Genomic DNA, 27,457 nt, shown 5'->3' with positions numbered 1-27,457 from the left:
AGCAGTTTCAACATTACCTTGGAGTTTGTTAGAGATGCTAGAACAATGCTACGTTTTTAAATAAATACATCCATTCATCTAAACAGCATAGACACCATTAAGTGGTGGTGCAACTAACTACTAGCACTGTAGCTATCCTTACCATATATCATCTCAGGAATGGTGATGTATCAAAGTTGATGTGATGGTTAATATTGTCAATTTGACAAGATCTACAACCACTTAGGAGACAAACCTCTAAGCATGTCTATTAGGAAGTTTCCCTTTAGTTCTTGACATGCCCTATGACCAGTTGTTGCTCTGATGGACTGTAATATCCAACTGTGAGTCAAAATATGCCATTTCTTTCATAAGTTGTACCTGTCAAATACTTTGTTACAGCAACTAGAAAACTGAATAATACAGTCAGGTTTAGCCTGGTCCAGGAACAGCACCCTCCCTGGATCTGAAGAGACTCCAGATCAGAAATCAGGCAAAAGTGTCAGTGAGAGGCTGAGAGGTAAGGAAGAGGGTAGGTAGATGAGATCAAATAGCTGTCCCCTCATACTGTAAAGAACTTCTAGTTCTCACCTTTTTTTTTCTTTTTTTGGTTAAATCATTAGCCGAGAGACAATACACAAAGAGTAAGGCAAACAGAATGGGTCATCTCAACAGTATCCATCATCAAACCAGTTCCCACAAAGAAAGAGACAACCTTGGTGAGACATATAAATATGCATTTAAGTATATGTATACACATATGCAAATATAATATAAAATTAACAAGCTGTGCTCTCCATTCTCAGTCTCAAAATATAATTTTCAGCAACTTTAAATATTGGCTACTTCAGCACCCCAAAGGACTATGCTATATAAAACAGGAGGTATTTTCTTACTATGTAGGACATTCAGGGTTCTGGCAGCTTTCCTGAGAATTTCAACGTGCCAGGTACTGCTTAAAGTACTCCGTATACATTAAACTGTGAGGAACATTCACCAGCTGGTATGATGAGTTTGTCCTATGGCAGCCAGGGGCTCAGAACCCAAGCCCATTAAACATTTAAATGTCACTGCTCTTTTATTTTATACCAAAAGATCTCTACCTCCCAAGTCTCATCATGGAAGCCACAATTCTGACAGAAAGGGAGACACTGAGATCAAAGCCAGGGAGACTTACATTCCCTTCCTTGTCAAAGTCCGATGGAAGTAACTTCACGAAGTTGTCAGGAAACACGCCTCGTCTGCCATTGAGTTCTCCTTCCCACCAGCCTACGTCGATGCAGTCCTAGAAAGAGCACAATAGAAAGTAAGACATGGGCGGCAGAAAGGTATGGTATCCTGTTATGGAAAAGTAGAAGCTCTGTTTTTCTTTCTTTGCTTTGTGGTACTAGGGATGGAACCTAGGGACCTATATGTACTAGGCAAATGTTGTACCTTTCAGGTACATGCCTATCCCAAGGAACCCATTCCTTCAGGGTGCTATCATTGCGACAATTTACTAATTTAGCACGGAATTCAAAGTCAGGAGGGATAATACATGCTACCCACCAGGATTCAAAGCTCAGCTGGCATTTCAGATGCCCTGATCCTAATCCTCCTTTTGTTTGTTTTTAACTTCATTTTATATGTTTGTTTTTGGAGACTGGATCTCATGTAATCCAGACAAGTCTTGAATTATTGATCCTCTTGACCCTACCTTATGAGTGCCAGGATCTCAGGTGTGTGTAAGCCACCATGTCCAGCTTAAAGTTGCCTTTTTTATTCCCTTAAAGATGAGAGACTGCATTTTTTTTCATTTCAATTTTACTGAAACAACAGCATTTCACTAATTGCAAAGGTGGCTTAGAAAACACCACATGCACAAACATCCCCATTGATAGACTGCCACAATGCTTGTCAAACTTAAAAAGGGCTTTGTGACAGCCACCAAAAATAAGAAGAAAAATGTTACATTTTACTCAAGTTCATTAGCATACAGGTCTCCTTCACCTTCTTTTGATATCAACAGGGCACAGATGTGTCTATATAATCTATTCACCATAACCTACCTACTCATTCACTTAGATCTCTGGATATCTTCTATTCCATCCACCCATTAAATGCTTCTTCAATAGCTATTTGTGCTGTACACTGTACCAGTGGCTGTGTAGAGGGCACTGAGCAAGACTTGTAAGACTTCACCTTTTTCAGGCTTCTACCCTGAAAACCCTAGGCATGCAACCTCAGGCCACAGACCCCCCCCCCCCAGTTTTTCTTCTTTGCAAATCATTGGAAGTAAACTCCTCTAGATCCTTTGAGTGGAATATCCATTTTGTAATCTAAACCAAGACTCAGCCTACAGCAAAGCCCCCCCCCATTGCTTTCCAGTGCATGTACAACATACATACCACTGTCAAATAAGTATACTACCATTGAATTAAAATAAAACTGCAAATGTCTAGGTGAACCAAAAGTCAGTGAACATTTTTCAGAAAGTGCTGGCAACACAGACCTTTAAAAGTTATACTCAAAGTAAGATGATGATCAAGAAAGAGATGGAATCCTGCTCAGGGGCTGTGGAGTTACTCCATCATCTTCTAAAACAAGGACAGAGACAAGGACAGGAGGGCCTGAGAACTACAGGCATGGATTTGTGGTTCATATGCGTTTTGCTAGAGTGGATGTTCCAACAAGATGGGCTACACATCGTATTTTTCACCTTTATGCTCCTTAGCCCGTTGCACAATGGTCTCCCATGATGAATATGCACTTTGATGAAGGCTCTAACTCAGATCTGTAATCTCTTGCAGTCTGATGTTTGGATTATGCAGACAGTTTGGACTAACCCCACTGCAAGGAGCCATCATCATCTTCCCCTCCCTTGTGATATTGGTCTCAAGGAAGAAGTCTCCCTTTGAAAGACAATGCAGATTTTGGAGATCATCTTGACCTGACCAACACCAGAGAACACATATACAAGAAGCACCAAGTTCAGATTTACCCAGAGCAAAACAAGGGTTCAAAACACTTCCAACAAGAGAGAGTGCTGATCTTTCTGGAAAATTAAATAAGTTCAGGTAAATAGTTTGGTTCTGTCCCTTGTTATGTCACCCTTTAAACAATCTAGCATCAATCCCCAAAGAAGAGAATGTGGTAGCATGGCCTGATGGCTTCTGAGGACGTTATAAATGTTATCAGTGATACCAGAAAACTTTACAAAGTAGGCAAGGGGGTGGAATGTCTTTATCATGAATCAATCCTTAGAAATTAAATCTTTAGGCAGGCAAATATGATAACTATCTTCTTTTCCCTAACACTTGGTTCTGTGTTAATTCGCACTTCACCATACTCCAACAAGTATCTATTAAGTGCAAAAGCACATTAAAATTCTGTAGGTACTAAACTTTAAACATGCAGTCTCATGATACCTACTCCCAGAGCCTAGAGATGCATGTGGAAAACAGACATGCAGTATCCCAAAGTGGTATTTGGGTAATAGTTCTTAACCATATGCTCTGGTATGAAAAAACAAACACAAAACCAGGATTCATTATCAGCTTTTCAAGTCATCTCACATCTTTGCATGTGAGGAGGGTTTGCTTACATAAGGGCTTTCCTTGTCTTTCATTTTGGCTCATCTGATACTGAGTCATATCCATCAAAGACATGCAAATATTGATTAGTGCTACATTTCTTTTAAAGTTCCTAAATGGTATGAAACCATTTTTTCACTTCAGCTTCAATCAAACAGTGCCCCAACAATCATTTTATTTCCTGTGTGAGGAAAAAAAAATGTAATACGCAAGAGCCTATCCAGCATCACTTGAGACCTCAAACATCTCTACGTGGGGGAAACCAGTGCATAACAAAGACATGTTTATCATGTCTTCCAGAAGTAATGGGTTCAGTGGCTTCAGTGGGTTATCTAAACTCTGCTCCTAAAGGAAAATGCTAGCATATAATTATCATGTAATATAAAGCAAGAGCCAGAGGGTGCAAAGGACAGACACAATGTGTCTATTGTTCTGATGAGTATAAGAAAAAAACACAAGGTCCATGGATGAGATCAGCAGAGACACAAAAAAAAAAAACCTGCCAGGGTGGCTGGGGATGAAGGAGAGCCAAGGAAGGAGGCTACTACAGAGCACACACCAGGCACAGGGTCGGATATGCAGAGTGGGTTAGCGATTTACAGACAACCAAAACATGTTCCTGTAGCAATGAAGCTAACTTATAAGGATCTGGGGCGGGAAGGTGGGGGGAAACTGATGGCAAAGTGACAAGTAAAAATAAGTCCTTTGCCATATAGCAGATAAAAGAACTAGGAATTTGATGGCAGTGATGAAGAGAGAATTATTCATATGAGGACTGCACTTCCAGAAGTATAAAACAGCAGAGAATTCTATTTATTTGAGGACCTAAAATGTACAAGATAGGAGAGTCATTGGGGAGTAAGAGAAAATCGTCTAGTTATCATGGGACTCTCCAGCTTGGGAGCCTCAAAGGAGAAGCAGACACAGTGAACCCAAACATCGAGGAGACACTGTCCTGGAGGTTTGGCTAGATTTAAAAATAAGCAGGAAGCTGGGAAGCCTTGGGGTGGGGGTGGGGGTGGGGGCAGTGAGCAGTGAGGCCATGAGAAGGTTAATGGCTGGATCACTGAGTGTGAAGACACAGAAACACGAGAGCAGGGAGCTGATCACAGCAGTGAACATCCAAGAACTGGAGCTGAGTGCACAGACCAGAATCTACAGCAGTCATCTGAGAGCAGTGTCAATGTGATTCCTAGTAGTGACAGGGACAGAATAGAGAAATGGGTAGTCAACAACTTAAAAGTCCAGAACATCTTCAGGGTGAAAGTGATTATGTCCTCAAAGCAGGAACCTAGTGAAGTTAGGAATCCAGGCAGTAGCTGACCACTGAACAAAGAGACAATGTGACCAAAATACTGTAATTTCTTTCCAAACCCAAGGCACTACTAATCATGAAAACAGGCATAGACCAAGATGCCAGTCACTCTAGCAGATTTTCAGTGTCTAAGGAGGAGAAAGGGCAGCACAGGCCTGTGGATGAAGCGGATGGAAATAAAGCACGGCCACTATCAAGTGGGGCCCACCTGTGCATCCCAGTATAGCTAGGAACGCAGTCCATGTATTTGTATGTGACAATGCCATGTCACCATGTCAAAAGGTTGGTCCCACCGGAGAGATGAAAGCTCCTGGAAAAATGATGTTCAGTAATAAGCTCTCCTGGCATCAAAGAAGTGGCAGGGAGAACTGAAGCGTTAGGAAGAGAATGAAAGGATATTCTATTTCTGACAAAGAATGCTCCCTCTTCCATGATCAAGCCCTCAACAAAATGTCAAAAATGGTTTGTCTATTTCTCATAGCTAGGCAGATTATCTATCCACTAGAATAGGGTATTCTTCTTCATGAAATGCAAATGCTGACTTCTCTTATAAGAACCACAGGACTGAGTCTTGGGAATTCTTACAGCCTAGTGCTATGCTTTGGGTTAGCTGCATAACACAAATAAGGAAGACATGCTAGCACACAAACTTGCCATGCCCTATTTTGTCTGATATGTTTTTAAAATTTTGAATTAAAATAGGATTCTATCGCTTTCCCCTTCCCCTTCTCTCTCCAGCTCTTCCTTGGGTGTTTTAAATGGAACAAGAGAGAAGAAGAGAGTAAATAAGCTATGTGGTACAATCAGAGCTCTCTAGATCTATTTCTTGTTACATAAGATCTTTGTAAAGTCCAGTGCACCAATGGTTGTTGTAATCATTACTGCGATTGTATAGGCTGGACTAAATAGCTAGGGATAAAGCGGCCATAACACTCCTTGAGACATGGTCCAGGTTAGCTGCAAACTTAGTATGTAGCTGAGGACGACCTCTTGATCCTTCAGCTTCAAACTTCCAAGTGGTAGGATTACAGGTTTGCACTACACCACCTGCTATACATGAAACTGGGGATTGAATCCACAGCTTTGTGAACAATTAGGTAAATGCTCTACCACCTGAGCTGCGATCCCAGCACAAGGACATGTCTTAATTAAACCCCCCATGCTATTTATTACCTTGTGAAGCCCTGCCACTCACACCCTTTCTGAGCACTGATACACCACTCATACTCCCTTCTTCCCAGGACGAACTACTTCTAGACCCTGGCAAGAGCTCATTCTTGGAAGGGGGACAAAGGGATGCAAGCCAAGGCCCTAGGGTGTGTCTGAAGGAGGAGGCTATACCCAGACTTTAATATCATGCCTCAGTCTGTTCAGCGATGCCAGCACAGCCCCAGGGAACCTGGATGAAGCACTTTAGTGCTCCACATAGCTATTGTGCCAGGGACCAGCGGAGAGCATCAGAGACAACCTGTTGCCATAGTGAGGTCCATCTGAGCAGGAAGTAGAAACGAGACTTGATATATTTACCTTGGGCTAGTTAGTCTCTTTGAATGTTGAAAAAAGACAAATTTGCAGCCTGGCTTGTAATCTGATTAAAAGAATATACTATGATCTCATCTTGAGCGCCTTTGTTTAAAGTGCAAAGGGATCTTATCAGACAGCTGGCTCTCAAATCTGGCTGCACACTAAAATTATTTAAGTGCCCAAGGCCTAGGCCAAACCCCACATCAATTACATCATAACTTGGAATAGGAGAATGCAAAAAAAAAAAAAAAAATCTCTGCTTTATAAAAAGCTCCCGGGGAATTCCAAAGGTAAGTAGAGAAGTGGCTTTCTTGTTTGGGGATTTTTTTAAAAAATGTCAATTCATATTTTAAAATTCTGGGGCAAGTTTGAGATCTAGGACTTTAAAGAGTTTCCCAGATTGCTTGGCTGCTGCTATTTTGTGGACATACGTTGAGTTCTCAAAATGGGTAAACTTTTTCTTTCTCTCTTTCCTTCTTTCCTTCTTTCTTTCTTTCTTTTCTTTTCTTTCTTTCTTTTTTTTTTTAAAGAAATGACCCATCTTCACACTACATCCACCAAAAACCCAATAGGGTTTTTGCTATGGGTTTCTGCTCTGGCTAAATGGATAAACAGGTGGATGGCCTAAACTTTCTTTAAAATGTTTTTTTCTATACCTCTCAACTGTCATTTTGTTAAAAATGTAAGTCATTAATTTTTTGAGACATTTGTACAAGAAGTACTGTATTTATACCGTTTCAACCCCTCTCTCTCCATCTCCTCTTATGCTCCAGCTCCCTCTCAAACTTATGACCTCTTTTTTGAAATTATTATTACTGTATACATATATGTACATACATGCACACACACACACACACAGCCTACTGGTATATGCGCAATAGAATCCCTATACACCTAGGTTGAGGGAACACTGCATAAAAGTGATCAGGAATATTGTAAGAGGACATGGGTGCCTGTTGTTTGATAGTATATATTTGATATAACAAGGAAAGTTGTACCCATAAAATTTCAACAATATGGTTGCCTAGATAACACCTGCACAATGACAACACCAATTAATATGCCTGTGCTGGAAATGTCACACGGCCTGCTCCTAGATGAAGAGCAACAATGCCCGCTGAGAACAGGGTCATCAGTTTTCTTCAGGAATGAGTAACCAGTCACCAGTCACCCTGAACACGTGTACACTTCCATTTTCTGACAATGGAAGTGGGATCAAGTTAAATAGAAACAGGATAGTTCCCTAAGGTAAGCTTTACCTATATATTTAGGCTTACTGATGTTTACTTAATTTTAAAGTATCTGTAGTTACAGAAAAAACTTAAAAATCACCCTTGAAAGATATGATCACATTTTCTCGGAGATTATAAAGGTCTTGTTTGAGTTCAAAGGGAAATATACAGCTTAGAAAATCATATGTCAATCCCCCAAATGCAAAGGTAAGAAAAGAGACCTACTATAATCAAGCCTGCCTAGCGGTCGGCTGACTCCCTAGCACCAACTTTCTAGAAATTATCCAGCATGGAGACTTTTGTGAGCATCTCGGGTGACTGAGTAATGATTTGAGGGGAAACCGAGTGTTGACCAGTTTCAGCAAGGCTGTCAAGTGAGCCTCAGAGTGCCCGAGGAGAGCCTCACACTCTCGGTTCACTCACAAAAAAGAATTGTTGTGGAAGATTTACTAATGAGTGTCTTCTGCATGGAGCTTGGAAGAGGGCTGCACATACACTCCGTGGAAGCTGAAGCCCAGGAGCAACCAACCTGCTCTGCTAACTCTGTCTGTTAACTCCTCCCCAAGAGATGCAATTATGCTGTATGGCAGAGACTGTTGCTCAGAATCACCTGACCCCAGAAGCCAGCTACTAAAGTAGGCACATCCACAGCAGGGTTCATGAGATAGCAAGGAGGAAAGAGGACTACCTGCTGGCTCCATGTTGGAAGAAACGCTTGCAGTCCAGAGGTAAGTGGGGAGGAGGACCCAGAGACACAAGAAAACAGCCCTACTCAGGAAAAGGACACAAATCCACTCAGGAAAATGCCCTATTCAAATGGCAACACGCACTAGGTTAAAGAAGCCATTCGTTCTTCTGTGGTTCTAGGAAGCCCATCTACTCCTAAAAGCTCCTGGCCTTTTTAGGCAATGATTTATATACTTTTCTATACTAATGACTAATTTTTTTCCTTCAACATATTCTATAACCAAATGAATAGCAAATAAAGTCAGGATGAACCTTTGCAGGTGCTGGTGTCTGAAAACTGCACTTAGAAATGCTGTAACAGCTATCCCAGCCAAAGCTGCTGCTGTTTTTTTTTCTTTTTTTTTATTGGGTATTTATTTCATTTACATTTCCAATGTTATCCCAAAAGCCCCCCACACGCTCCCCCACCCACCCACTCCCACTTTTTGGCCCTGGTGTTCCCCTGTACTGGGGCATATAAAGTTTGCAAGTCCAATGGGCCTCTCTTTCCAGTGATGGCCGACTAGGCCATCTTTTGATACATACGCAGCTAAAGACAAGAGCTCTGGGGGTACTGGTTAGTTCATAATGTTGTTGCACCTATAGGGTTGCAGATCCCTTTAGCTCCTTGGATACTTTCTCTAGCTCCTCCATTGGGGGCCGTGTGACCCATCCAATAGCTGACTGTGATCATCCACTTCTGTGTTTGCTAGGCCCCGGCATAGCCTCGCAAGAGACAGCTATATCAGGGTCCTTTCAGCAAAATCTTGCTAGTGTATGCAATGGTGTCAGTGTTTGGAAGCTGATTATGGGATGGATCCCCGGATATGGCAGTTTCTATATGGTCCATCCTTTCATCTCAGCTCCAAACTTTGTCTCTGTAACTCCTTCCATGGGTGTTTTGTTCCCAAATCTAAGAAGGAGGAAAGTGTCCACACTTTGGTCTTCGTTCTTGAGATTCATGCGTTTAGCAAATTGTATCTTATATCTTGGGTATCCTAAGTTTCTGGGTTAATATCCACTTATCAGTGAGTACATATTGCATGAGTTCCTTTGTGAATGTGTGACCTCACTCAGGATGATGCCCTCCAGGTCCATCCATTTGGCTAGGAATTTCATAAATTCATTCTTTTTAATAGCTGAGTAGTACTCCATTGTGTAAATGTACCACATTTTCTGTATCCATTCCTCTGTTGAGGGGCATCTGGGTTCTTTCCAGCTTCTGGCTATTATAAATAAGGCTGCCATGAACATAGTGGAGCATGTGTCCTTCTTACCGGTTGGAACATCTTCTGGATATATGACCAGGAGAGGTATTGTGGGATCCTCTGGTAGTACTATGTCCAATTTTCTGAGGAACCGCCAGACTGATTTCCAGAGTGGTTGTACAAGCTTGCAATCCCACCAACAATGGAAGAGTGTTCCTCTTTCTCTACATCCTCGCCAGCATCTGCTGTCAGCTGAATTTTTGATCTTAGCCATTCTGACTGGTGTGAGGTGGAATCTCAGGGTTGTTTTGATTTGCATTTCCCTGATGATTAAGGATGTTGAACATTTTTTTTCAGGTGCTTCTCTGCCATTCGGTATTCCTCAGGTGAGAATTCTTTGTTCATCTCTGAGCCCCATTTTTTAATGGGGTTATTTGATTTTCTGGAGTCCACCTTCTTGAGTTCTTTATATATATTGGATATTAGTCCCCTATCTGATTTAGGATAGGTAAAGATCCTTTCCCAATCTGTTGGTGGTCTTTTTGTCTTATTGACGGTGTCTTTTGCCTTGCAGAAGCTTTGCAACTTTATGAGGTCCCACTTATCGATTCTCGATCTTACAGCACAAGCCATTGCTGTTCTATTCAGGAATTTTTCCCCTGTACCCATATCTTCGAGGCTTTTCCCTACTTTCTCCTCTATAAGTTTCAGTGTCTCTAGTTTTATGTGGAGTTCCTTAATCCACTTAGATTTGACCTTAGTACAAGGAGATAGTAATGGATCAATTCGCAGTCTTCTACATGATAACCGCCAGTTGTGCCAGCACCATTTGTTGAAAATGCTGTCTTTTTTCCACTGGATGGTTTTAGCTCCCTTGTCAAAGATCAAGTGACCATAGGTGTGTGGGTTCATCTCTGGGTTTTCAATTCTATTCCATTGGTCTACTTTTCTGTCGCTTTACCAGTACCAAAGCTGCTTCTTTACCTGGTGGCTTATTTATGATAACAGGTTTCAAAAGAGCCTGGCTTTTGTTATCTCCCTAGAAAGAGTATTGAGTTTGATGATGAAGGGTCAGTTGCGTAGTGATCAGCCTGGCCAGTCCAAGCTTGGTTTGAGGATTTGGTAGATTAGGCCCAGGATAGCTTTATTCCTATGCCTGAATTTCCTAGGTTCTCACCTAAATGCTAGAGATGTTCAGCATCTCTCCTTTTTCTACCATGCATGACCAGAACTGTGATGTCTCTGATCACTGGTGAGCTCTGGGATGCCTGTGCAGCTCATAGTCCTCCAAGTTCTTGCTTTCTCCAAAGTCTAATGGAGTCTAGCTGTGGTGTGGCCTAATATAATATTGGGATAAGATCCAAAGAGAGCCTAGATCCAAGATCCATAAACTTCTAGAATTCTTTTTATGCCTCACTTTTCTACAGTGCTGCGTTGAGCAGATTTGAGCCTTTTCCACAGCTTGCATTACATTTTCTGTTCTCTCTGTCCCATGAGACTGCTGTTCCTTGTTTGGGTTCTGCCCCATGCTATACTTTATAAAACACCCCAGGAAAAAAGTCAATCCAATGCCCCCTTCGCTCCAAGATCATGTCCTTGCATTATATACTGTTCAATGGCTCTAAACAGCTGCTCTATGTATTTTGATAAATTTCTGGGTTCTCTACAGCAAGGGAGTAGGTTTATTTAATACCCTTCACTCTGGTGTTGATACAACCAGAAGCTATATTCTTTTTAAAGGATTGGTTCTTTAATTGGAGTGAATTAACTGCATTTGAGGCATAAGAGAGCTCTAAGCTTTAGCTTTCCTAATCTGAGCTATTGCAAGGGAGGGTTCTATCACAGTATTTCCTCTTCTATTTTCTAACAAAGAAGGTGAAATACTCTCTAAGATAAAAGCAGAGCCTCTGTTAAACATCTTAATAGAGGAAAATAAATGTACCACCCAACCCTTTTCTGGGGATGCACACATAGAAAATGATACTGTATGTGTAACATAGTGTTGTTAGAGGCCAAAGGCTGATGGAAGCCATCATCTGGGGCTGGAGGAAGGGAAGTTGCACTCACCTTTGAATGGACCTTGGCAGGCCTAGGTGATCATTTCCTTACCCTCTCACAGCCTGTTCACAGCACATGGCTTAGGAAACGCTACAGAACTTAACCTTTAGTCTAAGGGCCCCAAGATATGAAGACAAGAAGCCCAACCTAAGTCTCAGTCCCCATAGAACAGTGGTTCTCAGCCTTCCTAATGCAGAGACCCTTTAATACTCATTTGTGGTGACCCCCCCCCCCCAGCATAAAATTATTTTCATTGCTACTTCCTGACTCTAATTTTGCTACTGTTATGAATTGTGATGTAAATATTTGTCTTTTCCGATCATTTTAGGTGATGCCTGTGAAGGCTCATCTGCTTTCCAAAGGGGTCATGACACACAGGTTGAAAACCACTGCCATAGAGAGACCAGAGCTCCCACATACATAAAGAGTCACAGAGCAGAATGAAGAAGGCCTAAGGATTTAAATAGAAGATTATCAAAGGCAGAAGGCCTAAGGGCCTCTGTGATAACAGCTACCTTCCCTCTCTTTCAAAAGGTGCTTCTTCCTGGAGCCTCTTCAGAGACCAGCCATCTAACAGAGGCTGTCCTGTTGGCCCAGCTCCAGGCTCAGTGCTCTTACTGGGCACCTCCTGGGGTTGTCAGGGCTTGGCTCTATAGCTGGAACATAACGGAATGAAAATGGGGACATGGCCATTCCTGGGTATAGTTGAGGAGAAGGGTTTATTGTATATATGAGGGAGAAAACATTCAGAGACATCTGGAAGGGTCCAGACTGAACATGGCCAGCAGACTGAACCGGGCCACAAGAGGAGACAGAGTGGTGAGAGTGAGAGAGGAAGAGAAGGGAGAGGGACAAGAGGGGAACCAGGAGCCAAGAGAGCATATAGTCAAAATGATGGTGTTATAAAAAAATCAGAAGCTTGGGTTAAGTGAGGTCCAGCCCCTGGGCTGGAAACATTGAGGGTATGGGTAGGATGAGAAGTGCTGGAAAGTGCTACAGGTACAGAGGGACACTTGTCCCAGGCTTCTTTGAGACATGACAATGAATAAATAATATATATTATATTAACTTCATCTGAGGAACATATAATCTTAAGTCTTCTCAAAATATATTTATGCTTTAGCCTTTTTTTCTGAATAACCATAAAATACTTTCTCTCTCCATGAGGTTGCTTTGAAAGCCAGAGCTCACATGGAAAGGATCTGATATGACAGCGTCTTTCCCATGTCTTTGTAATCTGACTTTTTTAAGCAGGGAAAGCAATATAAACTGCATGAGAGCATGTGAGTAAGCCATTCACAAAATAAAATTAAAAAAAAAATCAGTTAGGGGCACTTTCACATTTCTTTGTGCTCCTTTAAACAAAAGCCACTATTTGAATTTACATAACAGTAAGTTTTCACAGACATTCTTCATTTTCTCTTTGCTTGGTAGCTTACACGGAGATGACTGCCGCACGGTCAATCTCCAAAGCGACTTCCAATGGCATCTGTGCTTCCTCTACAACACACACCTAAGTGCAGTTTACCTCTCAAGGACGCGCATCCTGGTGCTGAGCTTTCATTCTCATTTATAGTTAGAGAAATGCATGGCCTCTGCACTCAAAAGCACATCTTTCTTCCATTAAAAGGATGGCGGACGTGACAGAAAATCATTTTGCCACATTGATAAAGACAGTGCCTTTCCCACAGCACCTTTCCTTACGTTTTGACAGATTTTCTTAGCTGCTCCATCATCTTGAGGACATGAAAAGAGAATGGTAGATTGGAAAGGGGTGTTTATACTCATTGAGCAGGAAAAGCCAGGGAAGGGATGGGATAAATAGCTCACCCTGGAGGTCAGAACCACCTGGACAGCTGTGGGAGCCAGTAGGAAATTCCTGCCTTCTGTTAGCATTCTCCACTGGGATCAAGCTGCATCTCTTTTAGGAAGATTTTTTTTTCTTCCCCACTTGGAAAGCTTATTTGGTGGCCTAAAATACTGTGCACAGCCTTTTTATCTATACTTAGATGATTTAGCCAGTGCGGTGGGTGAAAATTATAGATCTTAGGCTAAACTCCAGCTCTCTGCTGGGTCTCCCTTTATCCAGAAGATTGTGACAACATCTGCCACTCACCATGAGGGAGAAAGGGCAACGGGTACAGTAACGGGCAATGTAAGAGATTCATGACTTTATACTACAAAGGAATTTCAGGAACACTCGGGATAAAACCAAGGCCTTAGAACGTATGCAGTTGGCCAGAGACTAGAACACTGTGACTCTGACGCCCATGTAGTCAAACCAGACCCACCAATAATTCACTTAACAATGTCTTGGAAGAAGCAAAAATTTCACTTTTGCTGACATCCAATTTAACATTGTTTTTGTACGTGTAGACGGCCTAACAACTCTCCTACACGTTCATGAATAACTATGTTTTGCATTTCACGTGTAGATTTATCATCTATTTTGAATGAAAGTTTGCATAGCATGTTGAGTTTAGATTAAAGTTCATGTTTTACTCATGCCAACACTATTTTTTGAAAATATTTAAAATTTAAAAAGTGTGCAGCATGTGTGTATGTGTGTGCGTGAGTGTACACAGCATGCCACTACACAGATGTGGAAGTCAGAGGACAACTTCAAGAGCTGGTTCTCTGCTTCCACCATATGGGTCCCCGGGATGAGACTCAAGCTGTTAGGCTTAGAGGCAAGTGCCTTTATCCACTGAGCCACCTTTCTAGACCAAGATTTAAACTCTTAAAAGTATCTTTGCATTTCTGCTGAAAATTAATCTGTTGGATTTTCATGGGTCTACTTCCAGATACTCTTTCAGAGGTCAGCAAATTACAGCCGACGGGCCAAAAGCTAAGAAGAGCTAAGAACAGTTTTTACATTTTTAAATGTGTTTTTCTTTTAAAAGAAGAATACATTTTCAAGGAATGTGAAAATTACATGATATCCAAATTTCAATGTCCATAAAGTGTTATTGGAACTCAACCAAACAGACTCATTTACCTCTACGGCTGCTTTTCCTCTAGAGTGTCAGAGTAGCAGTTGCTGAAGAGACTGCATGGCCCACAAAGTCTAAAAATACTTGCTTTCTGGCCTTTTACAGAAGTTTGCCAAGCCCTCGTCTAGGACAGGAGAATCCTTGTAAGAATCCATGAAGAATCCCAGGGGCTCTCTAAATGCCAATATCAGAAATACCAAAAGGGTAGAAGCTTTAAATAGAACCTTGAAAGCCCTGAGGAAAGCAGAAAGGGAATACATTTAATCGCCAGATACTCTCTCCACCTAGGGCTCCAAACATAAAAGTCTTAAGTAAAACTCACCTTAAAAATGATAAATTTTACTTCACTATACCGTTAAGTATAAAATGAGGAAATTGTGAGTGTAAAAGGTATTTATTTTAATGACTTCTTACTTAAATATCTCCATGAGTCATAAACTAAGAAAAAATATTTGTAATATGAAAAAATGACAAGTTAATGGCATGCACATAGAGTATTTTCTAAAAATCAATTGGAAAATGATGCATAAGGATTTCAAGCTCAGTGATAATTTTTAGAGTGCCAAATTAGCAGAGGTTAAAAGATATTAGCAGAGAACAAAAAGAATGGTAATATCCAGGGATGACAAGGAATAGCAAACATTTGCTCATACTCCCGTGGGGAGACTAAATTAGCAGCATAGCTTAAATGCCTTCAAAATACACTGATGCAGCATTACATTTAGCAATTTATCATCAGGAAATAATAGCTGCAAACGGTTATATAGCAGTTACTATTGGCCAGGCTTTCTAAGTGCTTTGCCTATTATGTTAGTCTGTTTTGTACTGATATAATATAATGTCTGACACTGGATCAATGACAAAGAACAGATTTAGTTCTTACAGGCAAGATGGGACACCAAAGACTGAAGGGCTTGCATCTTGCACTGTTATCCTAGGGTAGAAGATGGAAAGGCAAAAAAGGATAGGCAAGAGAAAGGGGGGGGGCCTGGACTCATCCTTTTATCAGGAATCTACTGGGGCAATAATGAATCCATTTCCACAATAATTGCATTAACATAAGCCTGAAGCAGGGCCCTCATACCCTAATCATTTCTTTTAAGTCCCTTCTCTCAATTATTGCACTGGAAATTAAGTTTTGAATGCAGGAACTTGGAGGGATATATTCAAACCACAGCACTCCTCAGTTTAATTCATTTTCTCTTTGTAACACCAGGAGGTAGGGGTTATTATTATTGCCCATGATTTACAGATGGAGAAACCGAGGCAAGGAGAGACAAGCAGCTTATCCAAGGTTGTATTCATCTAGGAGAACATGGCAGGGATAAGGGCAACAAAATGCCTCCGTGGGCCCAGTGGATGAAAGAACTTGCCCCCAAGCTTGATGACTTGAGTTGGATTCCTGGGACCCACAGGGTAGAAGGAAAGAAATGACTCCCGCAAATTGTCCTCTGACCACCACACTCACACTGAGGCAGACTCATGCCTCCCATAGACCAATAATAAGCAAATGTAATTTATTTGTTTATTTTAATAAATGCAATTTTGAAAATTAAGAAAGTGATGAGAATAATTATAGCTTGGCCTAGACAGATGGCACAGTATTCAAGAGCAGTTCTCACTCTCACAGGGGACTAGAGTTCAGTTTCCAGGACCAACCCAGGCAGACCACAAGTAACGGTGACTTGCACTCCAGAAGTTCTAACATCCTTTCTGCCCTCCATGGGTGCATGTGCTTGAACGCACACATAGAGAAATAAAATTTAAAACAGAAATAGACAGCAGAGGTGTTTCATGATGTTATAGCAATTTAAGATTAGCACGTTGGAGTATGGCAATCAGATTGAACAAATAATTAGAGGTCTTTTTAGACAGTTTCATATAGCGAAGTAGCGAAGGCACACGAACCTGGGAATTTGTGTAATCCATAAATTCATTTAGCCACTATAAAAAGAAAGGGACTATATTAGGAGCCACCCTAATTTGCGGTGGCATGGGTTTTTTCGCTATAAGTAAATCAAAAGAAGTATCTCCCCCTCCATGCCTTACCTTTTCATCTCATTTAAAATTCTGTCTGAAAGGGCGTCTACACAAGCACAGTGCAGAAGAGTTTCCATGAACTACATCTAGAGAATCATGGTCCTCTTCTCCATCCCAGTACCCTAGGCACTTTTAAGAGGCAGAGAGATAGCAACAAGCGACGTTCCTTTGGGTTTTTAATGCTTGAGGGATATATACATTGTGACTTACATCTCAGATAAGGGCATACACAGTCTAACAAGATGGGTCATATGTTAGGAAAAATATTCTATGGTATAAACAAATCATTTGCTGAACACTGACGCTTTTCAAATGTGTGCAAATGCAGACGATTGCAGACCTGCACCTAACTTCCTCATTCACTCATAAATCATGCCCTTCTAATGGTGCTGCCAGCACGTCCTCTTCTTCAGGGTGGCACCTGCTAATTTACTCTGCACCCATGGACCCTCTTTTAATCCTAGCATTTTAGCTCTGCTAAAAGCCTCGGCAATTCTGAGAGAAAGGGTCAAGGCCAGCAATCTATTTAGTTGAGTGGCTTTTTATACCAAACTAAAGATCTTTTCTCAGATTCCCGGGACTACTTACATCTGTCAAAGCAACCTTACTTCTCGTAGGAAGCAAGGCGGGGAGGGGGGTGAAAACATCTTCCCTGTAGATAGACATTTCAGTTAATTAATGGGCTAATGAAAAGGGATGGAGGAAGGGGAAACTAGGCATTAGGCATTAAAACATTAGAGCATGTCATCATTGAAGGACTCAGAAAGATCAAGCCCAGAGTCTTTATTGTCATAGTAACAGCAAACAGAGAGCTAAAACCCCCAGACCTAGAATAAAAGAATGCCACCGAAATACACTCTATATGGGAAGAAAGCAGAAGACAGCAAATGGAGAGTTGCTTGACACACAGAAAGAATTGACATTAGGGAGTGTGGGTGTGGTACAGTTGGTAGAGTGCTGGCCTAACATTCACAAGGGCCTTGGTTTCATCCCCAGTGCCATGTGAAGCAAACCTAATGTTACATGCTTATAACCCCAGCATTTGGGAGGTAAAAGGAGTATCAAGGTCAACCTTGCCTACATAATGAGTTTGATGTGAGCCTAGGCTACATGAGACCCTGTCTTAAAAAAATAATATCTCATAACTAGCACTGGATGTTTGATTTGCTATCCTCTGGGGCAGGGGCATTGTTACACTCAATTCTCTCTGTGTGTGTCTCTGGTTCTCTCTCTCTCTCTGTCTCTCTTTCTGTATATCTTTCTATCTGTGTGTTTTAGAAGATTCTATAGTAATGTGTATGTGTGTTGAAGCTTCTACAGTAATAGGTTTCCATATGTCTTTTTTTTAAGGCCTTTGGAATTATTTATCCATAGGTGTAGAAGTTTGACGTGGTTCCTACTTCCAGCCCCAGGCTCCCAGAAATAAAACTCAGACTCAAAATATATTTACAAATCTCTTGGCCACATAGCTAGGCTCTTCTCTGAACAGATCATAACTTAATATAACCCATTTACTCTAATTCTACCATGTGACTGGTTACCCACAGGTACCATGTGTCCATCCCATCACTTCTTCTTGGGTGAATTTCCCCATGCCCTGCACTATCCCAGAATCCTTTCTGCCTCCTGGATGTCCCATCTCCTATTTCCTGACTAAACCACAGGCCATATTTATTTATTATTGACAGGTGCCACATCCATACACTACAGAAGATATTCTCTCCATCATAAGGGAAAGTGCATCCCACAGCCCCCTTCCCAAGGCTTAGAGATCTTTGTGGAAGAGGAGATGGAAAGAGTGCAAGATAGTGAGGTGATGGGTGGCTGTAAGGAAACAGTATCCTTTGGACACAGCATATCGGCTGTGCACATGAACCCACAGCAGCAGAAATAGTGTGTACAAAACCTGTGAGAGCCCAAACCAGACCAAATCGCAGCAAAGAGGAGTTTCGTGCAAAATTCCTCCCGCCCTTCCCCAAGCTGTGGGACTACTAGCAATTGTCAGCAACTAGAAGAGGGAGAGACAGTTTTCTCAAGTGTAGCTCTTGCTTTGCCTCTCTGGTAAACGTCCATATATCCGAGAAGATTTAGATAGTACAAAATTAGCATTGAGGGATTTTAGAACATGACACAAATGGGAGGGAGGTGAATTATGGAAGGGTTGTTGGAGTAAATATGATCAAAACATGTATTAAAGTCTCAAAGAATGAATACAAATATCTTCTAAATAATTGACATTAGCCCTGAATGGCTCATCCTTTCTTTTTGACTGGCTAGCTGGAGAGTGATAGATTCTAGTATGTCAGAAACATGGCAATATCGTGGTAATATTGCTGTTCTGATTAGTAATAATAATACCATTAATTAAAAAGGAAACTCCAGATGCTAGCTCTGGCTATCAAGCAACACTGGTTGCTTCTCAGTGAGTGGATTATAGTTATCCCTAGGACTGGCTGAGCTGCACCGACTACAAACATCTGACAACCCACAGGAAATAAACTCCGTCCAGAGTTACCACCCCATCTGATCCCCATATCCCAAGATCATTTGACAGGGAGTCAGAAGACATGCCTGTCCCAGTTCTTCTGGTAACTTGCTGGGGAGGTTTTTGAAAGAACCATTTCTACGCTTTGAGTCTTTGTTCTTCTGTGACCTGGAAAGGACACTCATCATCCTATGTGATTCCCGTGCCTGCTGTGAGGATGAGGCAAGATGCTGAGCTTTGGATAGACCCCTGAGGAGAAAAGAATAGGGCTGAGGGGTCTGAACTTTTGCTAATGGCTGCCCAGAATCCTGCACTGAGAGGCTGTGGCCCCGCAGGCACATCTAGAGAGTATTAAATGTTCAAGCAAACATTTGCATGAGAAAGAAGGGAGGCATGAAGACACATTAAAGTAGCAATGAAAGAAGCTTGGTGGGTTAGCATTTAATTCTGACTCCAACTTCACAGTATGCTGAGCTCCAAATATTTGGAACTAGGAAAAAAGCAAACCTCCAAGTTTGGAACGTGTGTTCACCTTTGTAACCCTATCACCTAGTATAACTTCTGGCACATCACAAATGTCTTTCAGTAAATGAATTGATGAATGAGAGTTGTAAAGGGAAGAAGATAGGGTATAAATTAATTAAATTGGTTAAATTAAGTAAAATAAGTACATTAAAATTGCTGCCACTGAGCATCAGAAGAAAATCCTTATGATCCAAGGAAGTATTGTATACTTCTGCAGTTAGCAGTGCCAGCAACTACCTCCATGGGTCTCCCTTCATCTTTAGGGTATATTCTGGTTTTCTTCTATGAACATCAGTGATATTTCACACCATCTATCTCTATCCCCTTCCTGTCATCCCCACCACTTTGGTCAATAGCACTGAATTCCTAAATGCCAATTTTGACGTTTTCAAATAGATTTCTAACATTGAAGTGTGCATGGATGGGGAACAGGCTATCCATGCAAGTTGTTTTATGAGCATTGCTTTCAAAGGGGTTCATAGGAAAAACTTCCTTCTAAATTCAGGGAGGGGCAGAGGTATTGAGAACATAGTCATTGTTCCAGTAGCGTTTCCTCTATCCTCAGTGGGTGCTTGTCACAGAAAGCACATGCTCCAATAGCAGCTACTTTTGCTATGGAGCCATAAATTTGCTTTCTAAAACCCAGGGCAGGCTGGTGTGGGACATGCCTGTAAACCCAGCACTCTAGCAACAGAAGCGGGAAGGAATCAGGAATTCAAAAGCAGGCTCAGCAGCATAGTGAGTTTAAGGCTAGCTGGTGCCACAAGTGCCACTCTAAATTTAAAAAAGGAAGCCAGTAGGTGGTGACACAGGCCTTTAATTCTGGCACTCAGGAGGCAGAGGCAGGCTGATCTCTGAGAGTTGGAAGCCAGCCTGGTCTTCATAGTACGTCCCAGGATAGCCAGGACTGTTATACAGAGAGACCCTGGAGAGAGGGAGGGAGGGACAGAGACAGAGAGAGACAGAGACAGAGAAACAGAGACAGACAGAGAGATACAGAGAGAGACAGAGACAGACAGACAGACAGACAGAAGTTTTAAAAAGGGAAAAGAAAAAGAAAACCAGAAACCACACCCAGAGGCTCTAACCCTTCCTGAACATATTCTGAACATCAATCAGAAAGTGGGATGGAGGCGGCAGAACCACAGACGCAGGAGCTATTTTTAAGGGAATAGAAAAAAAAAAAAACTAAACACAGGTGTGTTCTGCACAAGTAGGAATGTTCCCAAATCCACAAGCCTTCTTTCTAAATAAACTAAAAGCTAACCCAGGTCCACATCTCATCCTAGTATCCAGGGGCACACAAATAGTTCAGGTCTTTGCACTTTATTTCAGGAACCACAGAGGGCTCCCAGAAATCCACTAAAGGTGTCTGATTCCTTTTCTAGAAAGCCATGCAAATGACAATCTAGAGCTGAAAAGGAGGCCGGTGCTTGCTCTGTGACTCTTGCCATGGCTCAGAAAGCAGGGCAGAGGAAATCACCTTGGCTGACAAAGGGAACATCCGCTGTGTGTGGGGACAGTGGAGACTTAAATAGCAAACGGAACTGAGATGTCGAGAGTAACACTTCAGATCTTTGACCTCAACTCACAGATACAATAAATAGGCACATTAAAATGCATATTTAGCCAGTTGTGATGAACCTATTCATTTTATGATAGCTTATAATCATCGAAATGAATTTCTGGGTGACTCATCAACTTAAAAAAAGAGGTAAGAATTTCTCTATAATGTCAGCAGCATTTTTACAGGCACGGAATTCATTTTTTTCCCACTTTCAGCAGACAAAAAAAAAATTGTGGTGTATTTTCTTTCTAAATTCTTGCTGAAACCTCCTCACTGTGAATCCTTAACTATTGCAGGTGGAGTTTTAAAACCACCTTTACCTACTTAATGTCACAGCATTCATCCTTAACAACAAACCCAGAGCCCACAGTTCCTTTTGCTGAAGTTTGAGAAGGAAACGCCAGACTGGAAGTTGGCAATAGCTAAGATTATGGTTCCCATAGGCAGATTCACTCCTGTGAGACAGGCCTCATGCCCAGTGTCTTGATGAATAGTCACACTAGGCCTGTGACGTCAGCTTTAAGGCCCTTGCTTAATAGCAGAGGAAACTAGGGCTCAGAGAGGTCAAGTCTCATGCCCAATGAGCCATAATCAGAACCTGTGATGCGGGGAGTCAAACCTTGGTTTCTCTGAGCTAGAAGCCTATATGACTTAATATCTTACCATGCACTTTTCGAGGTCAAGATTGGCATAAATTTTATAACAAAAATAACATCAGTTTCAGGAGAGGACAGTAAGAGGCCTGTTTTCTCAGAAGATTATATAAAATAATAATACAAACAAGATGATCAAACACAAATGATCTTGGCTAATCAGCAAGCTCATAATGTACTTCATTAGGGTGAGTTAAGACTGCCTCTGATATTAGCTATCAAGAAGACAACACACAAGCATAAGCATGTCCAAACACACACTAAAGAAAGAGAAAACAATTAAGTAGGTAGTCAGAGACTATCTCTACAGGAATGGACATGCCCGGTCAGTCGCATGAGGACACAAGAGTAAGATAGGAACAAATGGTACCAAAAGTTAATGTGCCAAAGCCTAATGTCTGAGGGAAGAAGTGTCATGTCCCCAGACTGGATTTTATCATAAAAGAGAGAAAACCACTGAAGACTTTGGTTGGTCCAGAGGTCACAAATGAAGCCCTGTTATGCAGTGTCAAAAAGAAAGTGCTGGGATGCTAAGGATGGGTGATGGAGCTGGAGAAAGCATCCCTCTATTCTTTACTGTCTCCGGGCATTTCTCAGGAGCTGAGGAGGAAGCTCAGGCTGTTTATCAGGGCAATAAAGCAAGCCTGGGCTCACTTGCATACTCAGGAAGTCGAGTCAGAAGAGAGCCTGGAGTACAAATGTGTAAAAGAGGATCCGGCAGCAAGCATCACATTGTATTAACAAACCACTTCCAAGTGCATTAACCTTTGAAACCAGAGAAACGGGTGCAGCCCTCCGAGGACATAGTCACCTGTTCATGGTTACCTACTAAAAGACTGAGGCTGTTAGCGGTTTCTATTCAGACCAAGCTCTCCCTTGCCCGAATCAGATTCCTTTTATGAGACTGAATCAGAGGCTGAACCCACTCAGGACAGAATGTACGCCAGTGGTGAGGCCTGGAGGCTAGAGTCTTAAAGTGAAAATCGCTATCTTCAGGTAAAAGAGAAACCAAGGTGGTGTTCCCTTTTCCCAAACCATCATAAATGTTATGAACACACTGGGCTTTCTATTAAGAGTCTTCTCCTCCCTCTAAAATCAAGACAGAAATATAGACAGTGAGTCCATTCCCTACTGCAAAGAATGGCAGTTCCTTAAATCCCTGATTCTCTGTCAGTGTAAGGGGAAAGAAAGTGCTCTATTCCTTTCCCTGCATGACTAAAACCAATTATCAGTGCTAATTATTAAAGTATTTGCATGATGCTTCACACCCAGTTAAAAACTTGCTTATCCCATTTGTTTGGTTACAGGACTGATTAAAAATAGGAAATGTACTATGTAGAAGAGAGCCGCCTCCTTGGGGGAGTGGGGGTGGCAAGAACCAGGAACTGCCTCTTGCAGAGAGGAGCAAGGAGAACACTGCTCCCCTCCTCCTCTCTTTCCTCCTGCCACATTCAGCACCCACAGACGTACACTGAACTAAGTCAGGGAGAGGCTAGCTCACAGGTTAAAAAGATAGATGAGTTCTTAGAGGGGGGATAATGTATTATTCCACAAAGGTGTTTGCCTAGCTGTAGTGTTGTTCTGCATACGACATACAGACTACATTGTCCATGAGAGGGTCAATGTCCTCCCTAAAATACAAACAAACAAACAAGCAAAACAACGACAGAAAAAACAATAATCACTAGACAGTTTAAAAGCTTCTAAATAGCTGGAACTCTGGAGCGCTTCTTTCATGAGCATCTAGGGGTAGCAACAGGCGACACAACAGCAGTCCCCACCCCTCTTCCTAACAGCCACAGGGCCTTTCCTGATTCCAATTTTCTGTTCCCTTCCCAGCCCCCTGCATCACGCATCCTTTAGACTGACAATGCTTCCCCATCCCATTAGAGCCCAGGTGACTGTGGCAATCTCTAAGTCATTCTGGTGTGTAGAGAATAACTAATATGTTTCCAGCTACTTACCTGGATTCAAAAACAAAAAAACAAAAAACAAAACAAAGCTACTTTCTACATCTTGAAGACTGCCTGGCTTCTTATTGTACTCAACCATCATAAAATCCCTGTACTTCAGAGCAAAGCACTGTTTGTTCTAAGAACCACTTGACTAATATGACTTTTAGCTTCCAGTGTGGTGAGTAGCACTGCATGAAAGGAAACACAGTGTGTGGTCAAGACCTTAGCAAACTGCTTTGCTTCTCACAGATTTTACCGCTCTCTGGGTTTTTACAAGAATCTGGCTGAAATGATAATAAAATCATCCAACCTTTATACTCCAAACAAGACAAGCAAAATTCTCCCAGGCACTCTGTCTGTCTTTGATCGGAATAGCAAACATTCTTTAAGGGTTTGCTGCTTGTGAGACATGACCAGCCTTTTAAGAGCCCCTCCTTGAGTCCCTGATGATACAGGCCATTCAGTCTGACCACTGGCGAAGGCAGAACCCACACTTAAGTAAGCTGCCTTCTGGGTCATTCCTTTCAGGACAGACTCTTCTTCAGGGTCATGTAGCTGGCCCTTCGTGAGGTACACAGAGATCTATTAGATTCTCAAGTAGGTTTATTTGCCAGGACTGCACCTGAATAAAAAGAAAGATGCAAAATTTTCCCACAAGTTCAAGACCATAAAACTGAGTGTTAAAGGTCTAAAACAATCCAGGCATGATAGCCATGTCTGTGATCTTTGCACTTGGGAGGCTAAAGCAAAAGGATGATAAATTTAAAACCAGCTTGTTATAACAAGACTCTTTTTCAAAGCAAAAGAAAATGGCTAAAATGAAAGCTTATAGCATATACACACTCCAAAGCACTTGACAATTTAGAAGGTGGGAGAAAAATCTTTGTTTACCTTATTGATGAGAGTCACTATATCTCCTTCCTTGATTGTCAATTCATCATCATTCTGTGCCTCATATGGAAATATTACTTTGCAGTAATCCTTGGCTGTAAGAAGAGCAGAAAATACAACCTTTAAGGTGTTTGTTTCATCTAATGAGCTGACCCAGTTGAAGGTACTCCCTGCCACATTAACCTCAAGAAAAAGGTATGCTCAACAGAATGTTAAGTCCCTCCGAAAGGGACTTAAGAGCACTTATGGTGGCCTCATGCATATTTATCTCTGCATTTTACCCTCAGGAATAATAGAATACCATGCATGCCTTGGGATTATTTGCTTTTCTCAGTTAGAAAGGCAAAAGATTTTTCTTTATCTTGAGAAAGGAAATGTGAACTATCTGATTTTTTTTTCTCATTGCTTTGTTGCAAGTATTACAAAATCAGAAAGGGGGCCTTTAGATCTGCTATAAAGCCAACCCAGCAAATAAAACAATGAGGAATTACCTTTTACACCATGTATTAAGAGGTAAATACCCATGTATTTGTATATAAAAATGTCAACCACAGGTAGCCAACAAATACTACCAAAACATTTTTTTCTATTATACTTTTCTCCATTCCTTCCAGTCCCTTCCCCACCTCCCCTCTCCCCCAGATTTTCAAATAAAAGAACAGGCTTCCCAGGTATATCACCAAACATGGCATAACAAAATACAATAAGACTAGGCACTTACCCTCATCAAAGGTGAATGAGGCTACCCAGTAGGAGGTAAAGGGCCTCAATCCAGGCAAACTGAGTCAGAGACATCCCTCACCCCCCCCCCACACACACTACCACTGTTGGGAGTCCCATAAGAATACCAAGCTACACAGTCAGTCATACAGGATGTGCAAACGACCTAGCTCAGAACTGTTCAGGGTCCATGAAAATTGCCAAAATGACTTTATGCATATCCGTGTGGGATGGGTGAACCTATTCATATACATTTCATGGTCTCTGTGCAAACACACCTGTTCATTGATGGGGTTGTTTATAAGCAAGAATCCTCACTGAAGAGAGAAAAAGTACTTTGGCCATTCAAAATCAATTTAAGTATTACTGAGTAGATATTACGGATTTTAAATTAGCTCTATCAAAAAGCATCAGGTAAGAAGCCAGTGAAACACTTTGTAATGGATTTGGGAAATGAAGACTGGGCAAAGTAAGTTTTCATGACTCAAGACAGAAGGTAGACAGAAAACTCAAGGAAATTAGTATCTTCTAGAGCAGACATTACTATATTCTCCATCAGAGTCCAAAAGTCTCACGGTTCTCTTTGAATATTCTCAAATATTTCCTAAGACTTAGGCTCCTTCCTGCATCTAGATCCTAACCTACCACTCTATGCCTAAGTGTCAATTAAATTGTTCCAAGTATAGTTTATCCATCTCTCTTTAATTAGAAATAGCAAAACTTTCCCAAGCCCGAATTAGTTAGATGTTGTAATGGAAGGGGAAAAGTTAAGCATCTCTAAATGGGATAAGGACAATTCTTCACCAATTTTCCAATTGACTGTGCTACTGAAATATGACTTCCCAACCTCAAAACTTCAAACATGAACATACAATATTATTGAAGAACTGTCCTGCAAAATCCCAACTCTATGGAAATCATAGACATTTTTTTAAAAGACTATCAGTTACTCTTGACCATCAAAGAAAGAACGCGCCATGTTTTTCTGTCTTTTGGTGCAAAGGTTAATAGAATGCGATCGAGCACTATGGATTAACTTCCTGGCAGCCATTCCCAGCCCGTCAGGTCCTACTTGACAGAACCCTCATTTGCTCAGGTTTGTTTTGTCCAGGAAAGTAATCCATCCAGGTACTCATGAGGACCAACCCTGCTTAGCTTCTGAGATGAAGCATATTCAATATGTCATGGCTATAGACAAATAATGCTATCTTACTCCCTTAGAGGCAAGACATAATCTTCTAGTCAATGAAATGTATAAAAGGAAATGTTAGAGATGGCACTGCTAGATTTTGTTGCCTAGAGATATAAGGCAAAGAGTTGCCTGCCTTTGATCATTTTGTTTTCTTTGCAGGGCTATAGATAGAACACAGAGCCAAGGGTATGCTAGTTGAAGACTCTACTACTGGGACCAATCTTTTTTTTTTAAGACTACATGGAAACCTAGAACTGTAGAAGCTTCCTAAATTATATACATATATGGAAGACATTTAAGTTTCAATATAATGGAGGAGACAATGCCCCATCCAGACATCTCATGCCACCAAGTTAAACTTTAAGTGTCAGTAATGAATTACATCTTGTTGAGTCATTGGCCAAAAGGTCCCTGCCATGTGCCCCTCCAAATACCATAGGATCCTGCGAAGGCCACTGGTTGCTTTCCCCAACCTAAAGGGACGGTCCTACTGATGAGGACAACGCTTACTTATTTTATTGAACTGGTGCAGAACTAGAACTTTGACCCTTACTGACTAGAGTTCATGCTGCTGGAAGGTACTTTGTATTCTTCCAGTGGAGAAATATCATCATCACTATTGTCCTGCTATAAAACCTTTGACCTAATAACAGAGACTTACTGTAAGATATACTGATGGGATTGTAGAGAAAATGTTATGGGAGTAATTAATCATTGGATTTAAGACCCATTCCATCAGATGGAACCCATATGACACTACTAAAGTAGTCAAGAACATGAGACTAGATAGGTCTCTGGCACTAGGGGAAGCCCAAATACTAT

The 27,457-nt window shown here is 41.5% G+C and overlaps 1 protein-coding gene across 18 annotated transcripts in view; it reads right to left on the bottom strand.

The window, feature by feature from the left end:
- Positions 1–27,457, bottom strand: part of Sh3kbp1 (SH3-domain kinase binding protein 1) — a 349,029-nt gene that overhangs the window by 72,981 nt on the left and 248,591 nt on the right. For all 18 annotated transcript variants that reach the window (NR_110969.1, NR_110970.1, XM_006528928.4 and 15 more), the window contains 2 exons: positions 24,724–24,818; positions 1,157–1,264 (listed from right to left, as the gene is read on the bottom strand). Coding sequence is in view for 16 of the 18 variants with exons in the window: in XM_006528928.4 (XP_006528991.1) it covers positions 1,157–1,264; positions 24,724–24,818 (203 nt within the window). In the remaining 2 variants the exon portion in view is untranslated. The remainder of the gene's footprint in view (positions 1–1,156; positions 1,265–24,723; positions 24,819–27,457) is intronic.

Source organism: Mus musculus, chromosome X (genome assembly GCF_000001635.26).
Source record: "Mus musculus strain C57BL/6J chromosome X, GRCm38.p6 C57BL/6J".
NCBI lineage: Eukaryota > Metazoa > Chordata > Mammalia > Rodentia > Muridae > Mus > Mus musculus.
Note: the sequence above shows the minus strand (reverse complement) of the source record. Positions and strands in the feature narration are given on the sequence as shown.